Source organism: Lynx canadensis, chromosome A2, assembly GCF_007474595.2.
Source record: "Lynx canadensis isolate LIC74 chromosome A2, mLynCan4.pri.v2, whole genome shotgun sequence".
Lineage (NCBI taxonomy): Eukaryota > Metazoa > Chordata > Mammalia > Carnivora > Felidae > Lynx > Lynx canadensis.
The window spans coordinates 139,424,563-139,442,555 of NC_044304.2; the positions used below are offsets into that span (position 1 = coordinate 139,424,563).

Consider the following 17,993-nt stretch of genomic DNA (forward strand, 5'->3'; position numbering starts at 1 on the left):
ACAAAGTGTAACACTATTATTTTTCAAAATTATGGCAAGAAAATATTTTGGAAGAAGATATAATAGTTAACTAACCTGTCAATTGCTAGTTAAATTACCAGCATTCCTATATTACTCTTCATTAGTTAACACTGCTAACGTTAATAACACATATGAGTATGTAGTCAACATTACCTTTGCTATGGAAATAGACTGTCGGAGTAACTTACTCTTTTAACAAATGTGTGTGCCTTCCAGGTGCAAAAGCACTGTTGATATCTTTTACTCATTTGATTGTAAACAAACAAAAACACAAAAACACAGATACAAATTGTTGGGGTTTTTATAATACTGCAAACATTTTTTTTTTACTGCATTTAATTTACACAAGTCTAATAAATACAGGAGTGGTTTCGACCAAAGAGATTTTTATTGCCTGCAAGCTGTTACACTTAGAAGTAGGAGAATATGGTATGTTGAAGGCAGCACATTTACTACCTTACACTTTGGGATTTTTTTCTTACACTTGAAAGAAGGAATGTTCAGAATAAAACAAGACACAAGCTGATGGATAATCTAGTCTATATTTGGGTTTGGCAGTCCTTGAAGCCTGCAGATGAACTCAGAATACTAAGAACAGAGGTTAAAGTTTTTACACACATCACAACAATGGCAAATTAACTACAAAAAAAAAAAAAACCCTCACACATAAATGATAAACTATTAAATACACACCACTTTAACAAGGGCACGATAGAGCTGGCACAGTGATCCAAGTAGCTTCTTCTCACAATGTCACATTATGAGAAATACATATCTCATTTCACACACAGGACACTACTTTGATGTAATTACAGACGGAAAAGTCAAATCTTCCAAAAAAAACCAAAAAGTTATGTTCCAATCACAAAGCCAAAGCTCATTTTAGGTCAAACTACACAAAAGAGACTCATCTTTAAAAATTCCCCAAAACCAAGAAACTTGCCATTTTCCCCTTTAACTCTGCTTCCAGGTTCACTCTTTACAATGCGGAGTGAAATACAAGCATTTTTTATTTGGTCCAACCAATCAATGTAATTACAAGGACAGGGTACAAAATAATGTCAAGGTCCTCCTTCCTCCCACAGAGCTGGGAGTTATTAGCCTTCTTCTTCATCACTGTCTTTCATGGTGATGCCCTGAAGTCCTCCTCCTTCCGAGACGGAGGCTGTAGCCTCCTCGACTGTTAAACGTCTGTGCAGAGTATCGTAGGTCTTACTGTTCAGTGTGCCTTCTAACACACCCTGAAGTCGGAAGTCCCTATAGGTTTTCTGGAAGAAGAAGAAAGACTTTGCTTAGATAGCTCACGAATTGTATGGATGGACGTCCGTATGTATCCTCAGTTAGCATTTCAAAAATAATGTGGGACAATTCACTAATGGACTCAGATTGTAGATGCCCATGTCAATCAACCTGTTGGTATATTTCTGGGGAGAAAAAGAAATGAGACCTCGGATCCTGCTTTTCAAAGTAGAATCACTCTGAATAGATCAAAATGTTCTGACAGATGACAAGTGAAAAATATTGCTAATGGCACAGACTTTACTATTTGAATAGCTTGCGACAAGGTAAAATGATAGGCACTTATGTACATTTTTAAATGAAGGAATTCTTAGTTTTTCAGTTGACGTGTCTTTCCTTTAATACTGAAAAACACATTTTATGCAATGTATTAGCTTTTTGGGGGAAGTGTGGAGGGAGATAATTAATCCTATTATCAGTAAAAGAAGTTTGCATTTTCAGCATTTGTGAATTACAACATTTATTTATATGTACCACCGGTTAAAAATTTGTGTACACCCAGAAGTCTGGATGAATTCTGCCCTTTCCTTTTGAAATTCCCTTGGAATGTGAAGTGTCAAAATTCTGGTAGAAAGCTTCCACAGATGATAAATACAACATGTATTTATATTTTCTGTGAAAAGCCTATTATTTGATGTATTATATGTCAAAAATAGAACAAACGTCATGTTAATGTTTATAACATGAATCCTAACAACAATGACAGGAACAACAGAATTCTGGGTTCTGTGGCACTTAAGATATGTCACCTAGAAAGCATCGCTTATTTCACTGATCCCCTTATGTGCAATTTTCCTCATATAAGATTTTTTTCTGAGACTAAACAGGACTGGAATTTTATTACTGTTTTTTTTTTTTAATTGTGGGAAATATCTAGAATTAGTTCAGTGTGGAAACAAAACACAAATGAAGATATCCCATTGTGTAGAGTCACTTCTAAGGCTGTTTTTAATGCTAAATATCTTTCCAGATTTTGTTTACTGTCCTCTGTTAGATTTAGAATATTAAACATTCAGATTTTAATGGACTGGCCTCAAGTATCAGTATCAACATGCCACCATTGTTCTAAATGTTTCTAGTAGGTACTTTTGTTGTTGTCTGCTTTACACTTAATAGATGAAAAAAGTCAAGTAAGAAGGAATGTTGTACTTTCTTGCCCAATATTACAACTCTAATAGCTGGAAATTAACATGAAGGCATGCTTGATTTCGTTCAACAGAGTATATGGAAGGAAACTTTTAATATTCACACAGTTTCATTGAAGGTACTTATTCATATCAGGTAGGAAATGCTGATGAATAGCACCTTAATCCCCTTGATATACACACCTGGTTTACTAACAGATTTCGGGGAAGGAGCAAAATCATTACAAGGTTGTGGGGCCACTGGTATTTTCACATTTTATTTTCCTGTCTTTTTTAATCTAATGTATGCCCCACAGTATCATTACAAGTTTCAGAAGTGATATGCCAAAAGCAAGTATGGAGGGTGAATAATTTTTTTCTCATTTGGATCATTACTTGTTATAAATAAAATTCATATTTGAAAAGTCTACCACCTGTCCAAAAATAAACTGAACTGTGAGAAATGCTGTGCAGTATCAGAGGTATCTTAACAGCCCATAAAAATTTGATTCAGAGAGTGGTTTCTTAAGTGATCAAAACTATTTTTACTTACATTTTAATATTTTAAGATACTTACACCCCACTATCCTCATATTCTCTTTCTAAGGTGTTAATCTCATTATTACTAAGGTGGCACTCTCTTACACCAAAACCTCTGGTAATTTGCATCAAAACACATGGGAATGGCTCTGAAGGGTAAGTTTTATCCAGAAAATCTGGTAACTAATATACACAGTAGTATTACCCCAGAGATTTGTGTTCAAGACTGTAACTGTGTAATAGTTTGATTAAAACTATGTCAAGTACACAAATTACTCATGTACCTGACATGAAATATTGCATAATGCATCTGATATGAAATATTGTTCCGTTAACAATTATATACTGAGTTTATAAGTCCTGCTTTTTTGTTTTATTAGAATTGACTTTTCTTAGACTTAGCTTAATTGTCAGTAAATTGGCCAGGACAGATTTGTGTTGTAGATCTGCAGTCCTGAAGGCTTTCTAATTTATGTGTAATTAAGACTCTACTGCCTTATTTTATCACCAAGCAACAGGTAGTTAGGGGAGCTGCAGGACAGGTATCCTTGTGATCTCTCTCTCTCTCTTTAGAATTCATAAAATATTATTGGCCCTTGGACATCCTCTGTGGCTGGCAATGAAGGTCTGCTTAGTTATTATTTAAGACAAGGGCCTGCCATGGGGTCTTCCTGTCTCCTAGTAAGAGCAGCTGATCTACGTTAACTGCTTTTAAATGTCATAGGGCCACTCGGGAGAACACAAATCCACCCGCCACTTTGATTGTTTGAGGATTCTGTTTCTCCCCTTCCTTCAATAAATCATTCCGATGTTAAAACTGCGAATAATTTCATAGCCCTAAACTCCCTGTGAATCTTTTAGTGGAATTTGTTTTTTTCTCAGCGAGTGACATGAATGAACTGATTAGTATCTAAGTGTCTTTGTGGGCCAAAGTTGGCTGTAATATACATCTTGGTGGCATCTGGGTCTCCAGTGGGCAGAGAAGAATGACTATGCCTGTAGAGTAAAAAAACCAAACAACTAGCAGTTTGGCTCCTTGGTAGAATGCACTACTCTGTAGTAACATGCTGGCTAGCACCGGGAGATGTGGACGGAAGGAAAGCCTACTCAGGGGCCTTCACAATTGTATACATGTGCTTTTATACTTATTGTTATTTTTTATTTTAGAGAGAGAGAGCGTGCAGGCATGCAAGTGGACAGGGGAGCGGCAGAGGGAGAGGGAGAGGGAGAGGGAGAGAGAATCTTAAGCAGGCTCCATGCTGTGGAGCCTGACATGGGACTCGATCTCATGACCGTAAGATCATGACCTGAGCCAAAAGCCAGAGTTGGACACTTAACCGACTGAGCCACCCAGGCACCCCTATATACATGTGCTATTTAATAGCTTCTTAAATTCACTGAAAAATGAACATTACAAATATAACCATATAGGTTCTGAAGAATTATGAATCTATCTACGAAACTGGTTAAAGTCTGTTTATACTCAAAGTAGGAAACAATCAAAACATTAAATTATTAATTCATCCTGATTTTCTTTGTGAAAATAAGAATTTTTAATTATTACATAAAGCTCTACAATTTGATTAAATGTATCAGCCAAAGAAAGCATTGGCTGAGTCTGGGGACCTGCTCGTGAAAAACAAAGCATGGAAAGTCAAATACATTCATGAAATTTATTTCCATATTTATCAGTCTTGACTGTTGGTAGCCATAATGAAGAATATGTTAAACTAAGATAAATTGATTGGTGTAGAGTACAATGGAAATGCCACTGCATAATTCGTGATATTATCATTTTATTCTGCTAAAATATTCACTGGTGTTTGATCTTTAATTGTAATGACGTGTGAATATGAGAAGAGGAAGAACTTTGAAAGATGATGGGCTAATAGAGATTTTTATTCTAAAAACAAAGTAGAGAGCTTAACAATCCAGCCAAAAATGCCAATCAGCTGAATACGTAATTTCTGACATCTTGAATGCAATAGATGTTAACTTGAAAATATGACTGATTGTAAGGTAAGCAGCTAATCCCAATATTAGTCACAGTACAGACTGCAACCTCAACGTACACATATATGTAGAAGGTATACACAGATTCTGATTCTCTTTTATGAAAAACAAACTTCATTTGAAAGCTCTCCAAGTCACATTAATAGAACAAGAAAGAAACATTGCAGAATCGAAGGCAAATATGAACGTATTATTGTGCACTTTTGGTTTCTTTGTAAAACAAATAACACCTGGTAAGAAGTGTTCTGGACCAAAGTTATTTTTTCCATTGAAATGTCATATGTTCAGAGGTATTAAAAATTAGTGGGCGGCTATAATTTTACTTGTTCTTTATGACTAATCATGATTGCTATTACTGTGACATTATAGGTCTGGTTCTATGTTCCGGTAGATTTGCCAATTTCTCACTTTAGAACAGAACTTTCCTATTTATGGGTCTTTCTAATTTGTGATAACCTGTGTGTCTATGGCACAAAATAATTTGTATTCTAATTAGACTACAGGAATCTAGAGAATGATGGAAATATTTTAATGTGGTTAAAACTTAATGATGTAATGCAATAGTTCCTCTCAAACTTTAACATCGGAATCACCTGGAGGACTTGTTAATATATAAATTGCTGGGCCCCAGAATCAGAGTTTCTGACTCAGCAGGTCTGGGGTAGGGCCCAATAATGTGTATGCCTAATGAGTTCCCAGGTGATGCTGATATAAGTCAGAAATGACACTTTGAGAACTACTGTGTGTCGCATATGCACATACATACACATAAATATACACACACACAAATATATATTATATATATATTGCATTTGACAAATGACACTAAAATGGAAGGTCATCTTTTCAAAAGAACAGCTGATTCTCAATAGCTTAGAGTTATGTTTTTAGTCATTAAGTGGGATTTGTCTCAATTTTAGGAAAAAGTTACACTTGGAGCAAATTTTGTGTTTCCATTGGAATTACGGAGTGTGAAAAATCATGTTAAATAATTATATATATTAATAAAATCACGTTAGGTAAATAAATAAATATACTCAATAAATATAATACTTGTGTTATTACCTTTTCTTTTGAAGAGCAAAAGACAAAATGGCCGTAAGGGATGTGACACCTGTTGTTGGTTGGGATGTTCCCCAACACTCAAACTGATCATCTCTTACATGTCAGATGGGGCATGCTTCTAAAGAAGTTAGGCAGTGACAATGTTACTTCTGTGTCAGGATATGACAAAATAACGGACACTCTCCTTATGCTGTGGGCCAATACAATTCCAAAGCCCTCATGGAGCACCTGGGTGGCTCAGTTGGTTAAGGACCAACTCCTGATTTCAGTTCAGGTTATGATCTCATGGTTGGTGAGATCAAGCCCGGCTGTGGGCTCTATGCTGACAGCGTGGAGCCTGCTTGGGATTCTCTCTCCCTCTCTCTCTCTTCCCTTCCCCAGCTTGCACATGAGTACATGCGTGTGCGCACGTTCAAAAAAAAAAAAAGTCCTCATAATCATATGCGATCCTAATAAGCATGAAGCAAATGTATCAGGAGGAGAAAATATTTCTGTACCTAAGAAAATGAAGACGAAATTACTGTGGACCTACTTACAATCAGGTAAATGTGCCAGAGGCTTTGTGTACATTGTCTTAAAATTTGACTACTGATAAAATATCTTATTTATTAGTGCAGAAAAATTTACATTTACTTGATAATCTAACTGAAAATGGAAGTAAACAGTGGCATAGCACTGCCGACAGTGATGTTTTTAAAGTACTTACATCCACTCAGGTGTGTCACATACAATTTTCTTGTATGTCAATATCTAGCCATTATTCTTTATAGCTTGGTGGGCAATTCACATCTCAACACATTTTGTTTACCTTCACAATCTTGATGAGCGTCTTCAGTTGGTAAATATGAAGCTGAAGGTCTAATCTATCAGCCAACCAGACACAAATGACTTTCATGGAACTGCTGTACCATTGCTGGAAAGAAGGATGGGGGTGGAGGGGAGGAGAACAGAAAAGAAAACAGCCTCTGCAGTATTCATGTAACAGATTCGGTAATGAGGGGGTAATGAAACACTCTGAAATGACCACAGATCAGCACTTGAAGTCAATAATGCTATAATTTCCTGTTAACAGAATTCTATGTTTTGCTAGAAAATCTGCTAAGTTGACCTAGGCTGTTCTCTACATGAATTAACATTAGTCTTTCAGCTGTAACATATTCAAGGGAAACCGTGTTTTTGCACTTGCAGGCCTAGAGGCCTGCTTTGTAATTGGTAGGTAACAACGGGCACTAAATACATGGTATGGGACTGAATGGACTCCCAAACAGCAGGAAAAAGTAGGTAAATTACTTACAAAGGGAAATTTCTTATTAGCCCGTATGTTATGTAAAAATCAAAGAGTAGATTTATGCCATGATGCATGCAGTCAATACCTAGAAATAACGTTTTACAGAAGTGATGGTAAGACATCCTCAATCACACCTTTACCTAGTATCGTTAAGTATTTGCCAAGATGTTTTAAAACCACTGAAAATAAAGATGGGACGCCTGAGGAAGGAACGTTATTCAGGATGGAATTGTTGTGTCTATAAGAATAAAAAAGATGTCAGTTGACCAAATTATGAAAGGAAAGAACTGGTTTCATTTTACAAGTGTTTTTGGAGGGTTCATAGTTTTTCCTCTGTTTATTACCACTTTCTGGAGAGGGAAACTGAAATTCTTCTCCCATGTAATTTCCTGCTCCTGTATAATGTCTACGAGTATAGAAGAAGAAATTTGTCCCTGTTTTTTTGTTTTTGTTTTTGTGTTTTAAAGGCAATCTGCCATTAGTGGTGACATTTTAAGGGATTCAGCACTACACGCTAGAACTAGGTTTAGGTAGTACTGGAAAATTAATAATGCTACTCATTCAGGTAACAGTAAGAAATCAATCTCAAAGCCCATTCAGCACTTAGGAAATAACACGAGTTTCATGAGAAAAGCGATTTTGTGTCTTGTTTGTAAACACAAACATAGTGACACAATACATCATGTACGTGTGGTACATGTGTCTTAGGTATTCAAACACAGGAAAAAAATCATAAAAAAATATTTTTCTTCTGTATTAAATGACACATTCAATTTCTAAGAGTACCATCACATGTTACAAGTAAGTCTGAAATTCATCTGGACTCGTATTTATTAACCTTGTTCTGACAAAATTTGGTATAAGAAATGGTATTTTAAGCATAAATTAAACATGAATTAGTTTCACATTTCATTAGACTTATTTCTATTAATTTAATACACTGAACACACATGCATAAAATGAGATAAGGTAATTAAAATGAGTAACTGATTTACTAAATATTATATCACATGGATGAATGGAAGTTTCAGGTTTTTAAAATGTGAGATAGGCTAGGATCTAAAAAAAATATTATTCATGTACCCGACTTTGCTCTTTCCTAATGACTGCTTTCTCAATTTTCAGGACATTTTTGTAAAAGTATCAGAAATAAGATTTACAAAATAAGATACACTCCTAAATTCTTAAAAAAATAAACTGCTAATGAATTCAGTACTGTAGCTGACATATTAATTTCTACTGGTATTTAAATCCTATACTTCCTTATTTCAAATTATTTATAGCCTCAACCTCTTGAATTCTATTTTAATACACATAAACACTCCCAGGTATTGGTGATATTGAATATGAGTACACTAAATTAAGACCCTCACCTCCACACCACTCTCCAGATAATTTGAAAGCTAAAATGTAGTCACAATGGTTGTAACTCTTAAATTATAGTCCTTTTGCAAGAGATAATATATTTTTTTTGTTGGGGGAAACAAAAGATGATATATGGTCTAGCATAACATACTAGCTAATCTGTCAGACTATAAAGTTACTATATTTATTGTAAGTTGTATGAATTTGAGGGAAATGAAAATCCTTTCTTAAAATTACTCCCTATGCATCTTTAAGAAATCCTTACACAATTTAAAATTAATTTAACTCATTTTCCCATTACACATCAATGATACTTATGATTAAGTGATAATCAAAAGGGCATTTAATGTAACACAGAAATTTATTATTAATATAACTTCTTTAACACAATGCCAAAATTATAACTTTAGAGAAAAATAAGTTGGGAATCAAATGATCTGAAGTTAACTATAAAAAGAGAGAAAAAGAGAACCACTCTTAAGTAAAAAAAGCTTAAGCTACTTTACCATCATCTTAGCTTTAAAGGTAACCAAATTATAAGGAAAATTCTATATGAAAAATAATTCTATCAGCTACAAATGCCTATTTTTTGGTCTCCAAGTAAAGGCACTTTGAAGATTTTCAGCTAAAACAAACAAATAATAAAGAGAAAGCAGTACTTTTGCTCAGAGTTTATGTTGTTACTAAGAACAAGCTAACAACAAAAAACCCACTAGGACTGCTTCTTTCTTGTATGTGAGGAAATAGACACACGCACGCACACACACACACACACACACACGCACACACGCATGCGTGCACGCACACACATGCACGCACTCCAAGTAAATAAATAAGCAAACAAACAAAACAACCAAACGGAAATCTCCAGCAGTTTCCTATTTCTGGTGCTGGAATTGACATGTTCCTCTCTGGGGTGCTGCAATATGGTAGGTCCCATTTTCATATCTTGACAAAAAAGTCAAAGGTAGCTTGGCTGCATCTTCCCCCACCCCAAACAAAACCAACCCTTTAACATTACGAAGAAAAAAAGCATTCAAAAAGGGTGAATGTCCAGTAAAGTGTGAATGTTAGAAAATGTCCTTTCATTTTGGAAAAGTTAATTTTATAAAACAATTGGGTGGACGATTCACTTTTCCCTTCAGGGGACGACAAGGAAGGGGCGCTGCGGTCTGCACTGAAGTCATGGGTATGGCATTACTGCTTCTTTCTTTGCTTTGGTCTACTGAGGAATAAAGCAGTAAGCGTATAGTCTACATTTTTCCTACATCAACCCATGACAGCAGCCTACCACTTTAACAAAAAAATACGTCTTTTTTTTTTCTTTTTGTGGTTCATTCAACTCCTGTAAGGGCATGCATTACTCACTTCATTTTCTTGAGATATTTCTTTTAAAGCAAAAATAAAAGAAAAGGAAAGGCTAGGGTTGACTCTGTGAGACCCCTGTATTTATTCACACTTATTGTGCATGACTGTAGACTGGTAAATCATATTAGCAGCCCGTCTCCCCATCAAGCTGCTACTTGCTTTCCAGCCCTGGGAAGGTTCAACAAATCAACAGGAGCACGGAAAACAGAACATCAGTCTAATCTAGTGTTTAAGGTGAAGTTTTCAAACCCAATCTAAGAAGATCTTTAGAGCAAGCAACAAGCTGAAGGGCTCAGAAGGTGGTATTGACAATGAAAGATTGTTGAAATATTGAGAAGCGCAGCACTTGTGCATTTTTAATAACAAGAGGGTCAACAAGGACACAGCTCCCTCAGTGCCAGGAGTTGCCACTGACTATGGAAATTGCCACACCAGGGCTATAAATGCTTGCAGTTCATCAGCTTTCTTAAACAGTTCATCAGCTTTCTTAAACACCCTGAACCCCCTCAGTGGACCTTTAGTCTTGAATTAACAAACCAAAGCAATGAAAGAGGGTGCAGTCTGAATGGCTGGCATTGATCCCCAACTGTGTCAGCACTGCTACAGGCCCTGAAAAACTCTCTCCATTGTCAATAGAAATTGACAAACCTCCTCTCCTAAATAGTGCAGCTGAGCCGGGCGGGATCCACACAGCTGTAAAGGGCTCTGCTCTTGGGGCCGGGGAGCACTAACAATGGAACAAGCATGAGCTCTTTGTCAGTCCCAGACTCGGCAATTTTCTAACAAGGATTAAAGTTGTTTCTCCGCGGTGCTGGTGAAAAGAGATTTAGCAACATACCGTGCTTTCTTCATGCAAGTTAAAGAGAAGTAGTTAAGGAATTTCATTATTCTGTTGACTAGTGGAAATATAAAACAAATATATTAAATATGCAAACTCCCTTTTCTGCCTAATTTATAACATTTTGGAGGATGATTCAATTAAATGTAACACTTATTGCCTGGAAACAAGCACTTCACATTTATTTTGGAAGTTTTATTTTCAAAAAGTCCAGCTGCTGGCCACCTGGAATGAGGTCTCAATACATACTAATGCACAATGCCTTTAGACCCTCTGTGGCTGATATTCCTAAATCTGAACCACAAGACCACATAGGGTGTATATATCACGGCTGCTTCGAGCAAATGATTTCTGTCAGAATGTGGCTTCTGATGATGATGGCAAGGCAAAAATAGCTGCTTTGCTAGGGAACAAATCTGTGATATATTTTCTGCTTAAGTGTTTAGCTTTTTATTGATTATGAATTGGTACAACTAGTTGATATATTTTCATTCTTCTCCAGCTAGGCTCAGCTCAATAGGTGAACAACAGAAAAAAAAAAAAATAAGAAAGCCAACAGTTTTTAGTGCACTAAGATATGGAACGGCTAAATTTCCAGTGTGTATGTATTTCTTCATTTATTTCAGGGGAAGCTGTCGGTTTTATAAGTGTTGAGTCACCAAGTTCAACCACAATACCATCTAAAAAATACCACCTTAGGAAATAGGTACCTTTTAAATGCCAAGTTGAATTGAATAAAATAACAGATGATATTTTTTAAATGCTGAAGGTTTTGATAAGTTGATAAATATAAGGCATTCTTTAGTATCATTTTGTAGCTTTGGAGAGCAACAAAATATTTAGAAACATTAATGCCCCACTAAATATAAATGCGTCACTGTACATTGAGTGTCTCTTTTGTCAACACTGAATCTATTTAACAGAACTAAATTCATGGCCAGTCACTTCCCATTTCTAAACACTAAAGTACACATTTTATATTTATGGTAAATTTGAAACAGTAACACCAACACTTCCCTCCTCTATATGAGACATCCCACTGAAACGATGCTATGCGGTTCCACAAAACAGACCCCTGAAACACCAGCATCTATAAAGTTTTAAGTGCAGATTTTTTGTTGGCTCGGAATAGGAGCGAGGGCAACATTTTGGGAAAACTGAAACCAGTCTCTTATGGTTAAAAATACAGAAGTGTTCAACCCACCCTATACCTATCAAGCCTCCCAGCTAGACCCAGAACTATTCGTGAGGGAAAAATAGAGGCTTGGGTCTGAACGTGGAAGGGGAGGGCTGGCTGTCAACACAGCACACAGAAGCTGAGAGGGGAAAAGGGCCAGCACCTTCTATGCTCTGTCTGCCTGACCGAGCTGGTCAGGGTTTCCTCTGTCTCAGTCTTCTCATCTGTAATATGAAGGGTAGAGTCTGTGAACCTGGCTTTTAAATAAGAAGATTCTGATGTTCTCCCAAAATACTATGATATTAGACTTGATCGTCAGAATAAAGGGCATGATTAGAACCAATACAGCCTGTGATTCTTGTAAAAAATGAACTGCAGGGAAAAGCCAAATTATCACACTTTTTCTTTCTACATGGTGCTAAAATACAGCTTTATTCTTCAAAAGAAAAAAAAAATGCAAGCCTAGAGCTCCAGAACTTTCTATCACCTGTTATTTTGTTTGTTATTAACTTACTCATTTTGGCCTTTTAACAAAGTGCAAATACATTATAAACAGGAAAAGTGTAATGAGGAGTGAATGAGATTTCTCAAGAACTGTGAGGTACGGTTACTCATTTCTATTCTTTTATGAATTCGGATTATAAAGCCATCTGATTTTTTAAGTTCTCCCTGGGAAATTTAACGCATCAGTTAAAATTTCATTTACTTCTGAGAACAACCTTAATGAGATGGCTGTTATTTTTCCTATTTTGCGTATGTGGAAACTGAGCTTACATAGGTAGGAAACTGAGTTTAGATTAAGCGTGTTACTTGGATTTATACAATAGGTATGCATGGCAAGGTTAGATTTATATCTTATCTATATGGATACATGATTCAGAGTCTGTACTCATGACTGCTAGGTTATTCCAGTCCCTTCTAGAAAACAGTCTGTTCTGTCAATAAAATCTCTGATTCTTTAAGGGCAGTTTGCTGCTTCCAGCAGACAACTAAGAAAACAACCTCTATCCTTCCTGGGGGTTCCTGATCGTTACTGTAATACAGGATTGTGAAGTAAACACGAAATGCTTATTAATTGTTTCAAATAAGTCTACCACACTTCCTTGCAAGTGAATGCAAGCTGTGTTTCCAAAGACCAAAGATATTTTTAAACCTAATAATGTAATATGTAATGTAAATCAATTCTTTCAAGAACCACACTCCCTTAGGATAACCGACCAAGTGGTTCTTCTGCTATGCCTTTCCCACGTGTCCCATTCTTAAGACTTTAAATAATCTCTATGTCCAATGTGGTGCTTGAACTCACCACCCAGAGATCAAGAGTTGCAGGAGCTACTGACTGAGCCACGCAGGCGCCCCACACCATGCCACCCTATTCTTAAGATGTTTTAAGGTGCCATACACCTTAATGCTTAGGAATACTGGGAAGGGTTTTTTCCCCCACTATAACAAAACAAGGCAATGTAGGAAAAAAGATCCTTGGTTTATTCATAAAGGGACTTGATCTATATATGCAGCTTTTTTCATGTGTTTTTTTTTTAACAAAGAGCAGAGAAGCATTTGATTCATGTCATTTTTCTTCCATATTCAATAATAATCTGACATGCAGGGTGGTTTTCATTTTCTAGTCTATCAGGAAGTCTACAAGAGAGTTTATGAGCATTTTGATGCCTGTTAAGAAAATGTAAAAAGTGCTTATAACACGGAAAGATTGGCATAGAGTTGGTACCTAATAAATGTTTGTTGAATGCTGAAAAAACTTTCCTATTCTTGAGGTTCAATACTTTTCCCCCATACTATTTTTTTTTAATTTTGAGAGAGAAAGAGAGACAGAGAGTGCACACACAAGCAAGCAGGGGAAGGGCAGAGAGAGAGAGAGAGAGAGAGAGAGACAGAGGATCCCAAGCAGCCTCCACACTGTCAGCACAGAGCCCAATGCAAGGCTCAATTCCATGAACCATGAGATCATGACCTGAGCAGAAACCAAGAGTTGGACACTTAACCGAATGAGCCACCCAGGTGCCACCATATTTTTTTGTTTGTGTGTTTAAAAAAAAGGTAGGGGTGCCTGGCTAGCTCAGTCAGTAGAGCATCCAACTCTTGATCTCTGGGTCATGAGTTTGAGCCCCACATTGGGTGTAGAGATTACTTTAAAAAAACTGACAAAAAAATGTGTAAATACCAAGATATTTCTAGATGAATTAGATCTTCTTAAGTTACAAGATACAAGTTACATAACAGGATAAGTTCCATAAACTGGGAGTTGTACAAGCACGTCTCATTAATCGAAAATTCCCTTCATTCCAAAATGTCCTGGAAATAGTATTATCAAACTAGCCTATCTTTTCCCACGCTACACAAAGAGCATTGACATCAATACTGTTCTTTATTCTTCATTATTATCAAGTAGGCAAGTGCCTCTGTAAGTTTATTCTGGGGCCCTTTTCCTGGTGTTAAAAAGATTCATTACAAAGTGAAAGTTTCAGATAATCAGCCGTTCCCCTCTCTCCTACTTCATGACAAATGATGGGATGCATGCTGGTTTGACTAATTTTTTGACTTAAATGACTAATCATTGGCTTGGCCAAACTCAGTAGTCAGTCCAGTTATATTGCTGTAGGTACCAGTTTGGGGCACATAGTCTCTGAATGGTTCATTTGGGCACTATGACCTTTTCATCTGGTTCAATGAGGCATTTTGGTACACAATTTTGTTCAGGATTGCATTTAAATTCATAATGTAGTATCTGAATAAAAATATGTATCAGACTCCTGGAAGGGCTTGTATTGGATGGCACAAGCTGGAGAGAAAAATCTAGGCCTGAGGATTAACTATTAGTAGGTCTTCCTGGAAACTGAAACTGAAGTTTCCTTACAGAAATGGGAGACCGTCATTTCAAAATGACTTTTGGAGAGTGCTGTAAGGACTGAACTCACTAGCTATCATCCTCCATGGCAGCTCCAGGAGTCTCCAACTCCTGGCTCACTCTCACAGGATCCATCCCTAGCAAACGGAAAGACCCGGTCCCCTGCTGCATGTTGGGGTTCTCTAAGTCTGGGATTTCCGGTCATGTCGGTCCCTCCGTCTGGACTTCTATCCCAAAGTATGCTTCCCCGGCCAGATCCACGTCAGCCTTTGAAACTCATTTCAACCATTACTTCTGCTAGGAAGCCAACACTATCTCCTACTAGGCAGAATTCGACGCTCTTACAGTTCCTGCTCCTAGAACTCTGTACCGACATCTATATAAATATTGCACCATGTGCTATACGTCTGTCTCAATGGGCTATGTGTAAACGCAAGGCAGCAACCAAGTCTTATTTTTACTGCTATCTCCAGCCCTTCACAGACTGGCACACAGCATGCATTGCATATTTGTCGAAGGACTAGAATGCTTTAGAATACTTGGAGATATACAGTGTTACATACGTAATAGTGAGAGTGAGGTTTTTAATAGAGAAAGGATAGGAGAGTATCAGAGCCAGTTTGTTGATCTGAATGGCATGTCTCATTGATAGAGAAATAATTTAAGAGATGTGAAAGTTGTAGAAATCACCAAAAAGTAAATGATGGCGTTTAGCTAAAGAAACTTAACATAGGACTAAAACGGAGCTTTAAATGTGACCGTCTAATTTCACGTAAGTGATGAATTAAATAAAGGAGAAAGTACTGTAAACTAACAAACCCCTAGGTCTATGACATACACGAGTATCCACATACATAGTTTACAGACACCAGATCTAATAATACCACGTGTTCAGGTGTTGATGTGCTCGGCTCTGGGAGTCTGTCATGCAAGCAGGGAGCTGCCTCACCAGCATATGCCCTGGGGTACTGGGCCCCATTCCTACGGGTTATTGACGGCTGTGGAGCCTATCTGGAGGACGGCTGGCAGTGCTGCCTGTGCATTTTGACCACCAAGTGACATGTCCTGGGTGACTTCTATCCTTGCTGGTTTTGTACAAGAGCTCTTTTTTTTTTTTTTTTAAGGCAGAAAAGTATCACTGCTATGGCATCGTTGGTTTCAGTCTAAGGGAACGTGACAACTCTCCTGGGACCTGAAACAAGCCTGGCTTTTGAGCAAAGAACTCACGAAGGGTAAAGAGGAAGAGTGTGCCCTTATCTTGCAGTCATGGCGTTTGATACTGCAAACAGTGGAGCTGTGTGGGGATGAACCTTGCACCGGCCCTAATTTTTGGCAAGTTTCCAATCTTCCACTTGACACAGGTAAATAAATTAATTTCTTGAATCACTATTATCTCTCTTGGAAGGGAATTAAATTTTAGTTTTCCATAATACAGCCATTTCAAAGAAAATATGTTAATGTTAATTCTGGAGATGAAAATGTCAAACATTTTAATGAGAAATTAACTTTTTCAAAAGGCCCATTTGATCATAAGAATGTAAGCTTCTTTAAGACAGGGACTTGGTGTATCCTGTTAAACGCTGCCACATAGCATGTGGCCTCTACAAAATAAATACTTGGGGGGGGGGAATAAATGGTTAATAAGAGGAGTTTCAATTTCCTACTTTAATGAGAATCCCATCGTCACTATGACAGAGATATCCATCTGTGTGGGATAAAACAATGCCAAATGTTTTTTTAATGTTTATTTTTGAGAGAGAGAGAGAGAGAGAGAGGCAGAGAGAGAGGGGCACAGATGATCCAAAGCGGGCTCTGTGCTGACAGCCTAGAGCCCAATATGGGGCTCAAACTCACGTACTGTGAGATCATGACCTGAGCTGAAGTAGGATGCTGAACCGACTGAGCCACCCAGGCGCCACCCCAGGACCAAACCTTTCGGTCCCAGTATTCACCACTATCGCATACACTATCCCATACACATGACGTGAATGGGAGGTTTCCTCATGCATCCAACACATCAACTGAACGGACATTCTACATCAATAAACATACACATTATATGCGTATAGTATGGGCAGTCACTGAGGGGAAAGCCAACAAAAGGAGCTGTGGGGAGTATACAGAACCAAATTTCTGAGGATCTGCAGAGGAAAAGTATGGGGACGCCATATATTAGACTGCGTAAGTAGGAACGTGGCTTGAAAGAATCTTGTTCAACCACATTCAAACACTGCATCCCATTCCTGACTCAAAACCCTAAGCATGACAGAGAACGCTTAGAGAAGTTTCAAAGGACAACCCCGAAGATGATTAGAGGGCTAGGAAAGGGGCCTATGAAGAGAAGTTAAACAAACAGGGATTATTTATCCTGGAGTAGACAAGTATGACAAGTGCCTTAATAACAGTCTTCATATATAGGAAGGATTATTCCCTAGAGGATGCTGGCTACCTGCTTTTTCTCCATCAAGAGGAAAAGGGAAAATGGGTTTAAAAACTAGCATGAAAGTTCAGGTGAGATGGGGTTAGAATTTTATTTCAAACAAAATATTTTGCTTGTATGAACACAGTAAAATTTAGATGGTCTCTTACTTAGGGCTGGGCCGTAATCAGGAAATTAAGTAAGGGCTCTCTCTAGGTGCTGGTAAGTACCTTTGGATATTATTCTTTTATAGAGTTTCCTTTCAATGCATTCAGTAGACACATCGAATAATGGTTTGCCACAACAACTCCTTCCTTACACAGATTTTTTTTTTTTCCAGTTGGACTTAGTCAACGGTGGCTGGCAGTCTGGCTGGCTGTCACTGCTGTGTCCACTCATGAGAGGCACTGCCAGGGATGCAGGGAAGGCTTGCATAGGAGGGGGCTGACAGAGGAGGAGCTCAAAAAGCCACCACGGGAAGTGGCCTTAGACCGTGTGACATTTGCTGATGAAGTTAGGTTGGAAGAGAAGGAGAGTAGTAGTTACCAGTTCTATGAAAACATTGCACTGGTCAACTGATAGAGACACTGGTCTCAGGGGAGTCCCGGGT

At 37.5% G+C, this 17,993-nt stretch overlaps 1 protein-coding gene across 18 annotated transcripts in view; it reads right to left on the reverse strand.

The window, feature by feature from the left end:
- Positions 1–308: 308 nt before the first annotated feature.
- The window catches only part of CADPS2 (calcium dependent secretion activator 2), a 540,447-nt gene continuing 522,762 nt past the window's right edge, over positions 309–17,993 (reverse strand). For all 18 annotated transcript variants that reach the window (XM_030308335.1, XM_030308333.1, XM_030308325.1 and 15 more), the window contains 2 exons: positions 6,871–6,975; positions 309–1,289 (listed from right to left, as the gene is read on the reverse strand). In XM_030308335.1, the coding sequence (XP_030164195.1) occupies positions 1,119–1,289; positions 6,871–6,975 (276 nt within the window). In that variant the 3' untranslated portion in view covers positions 309–1,118. The remainder of the gene's footprint in view (positions 1,290–6,870; positions 6,976–17,993) is intronic.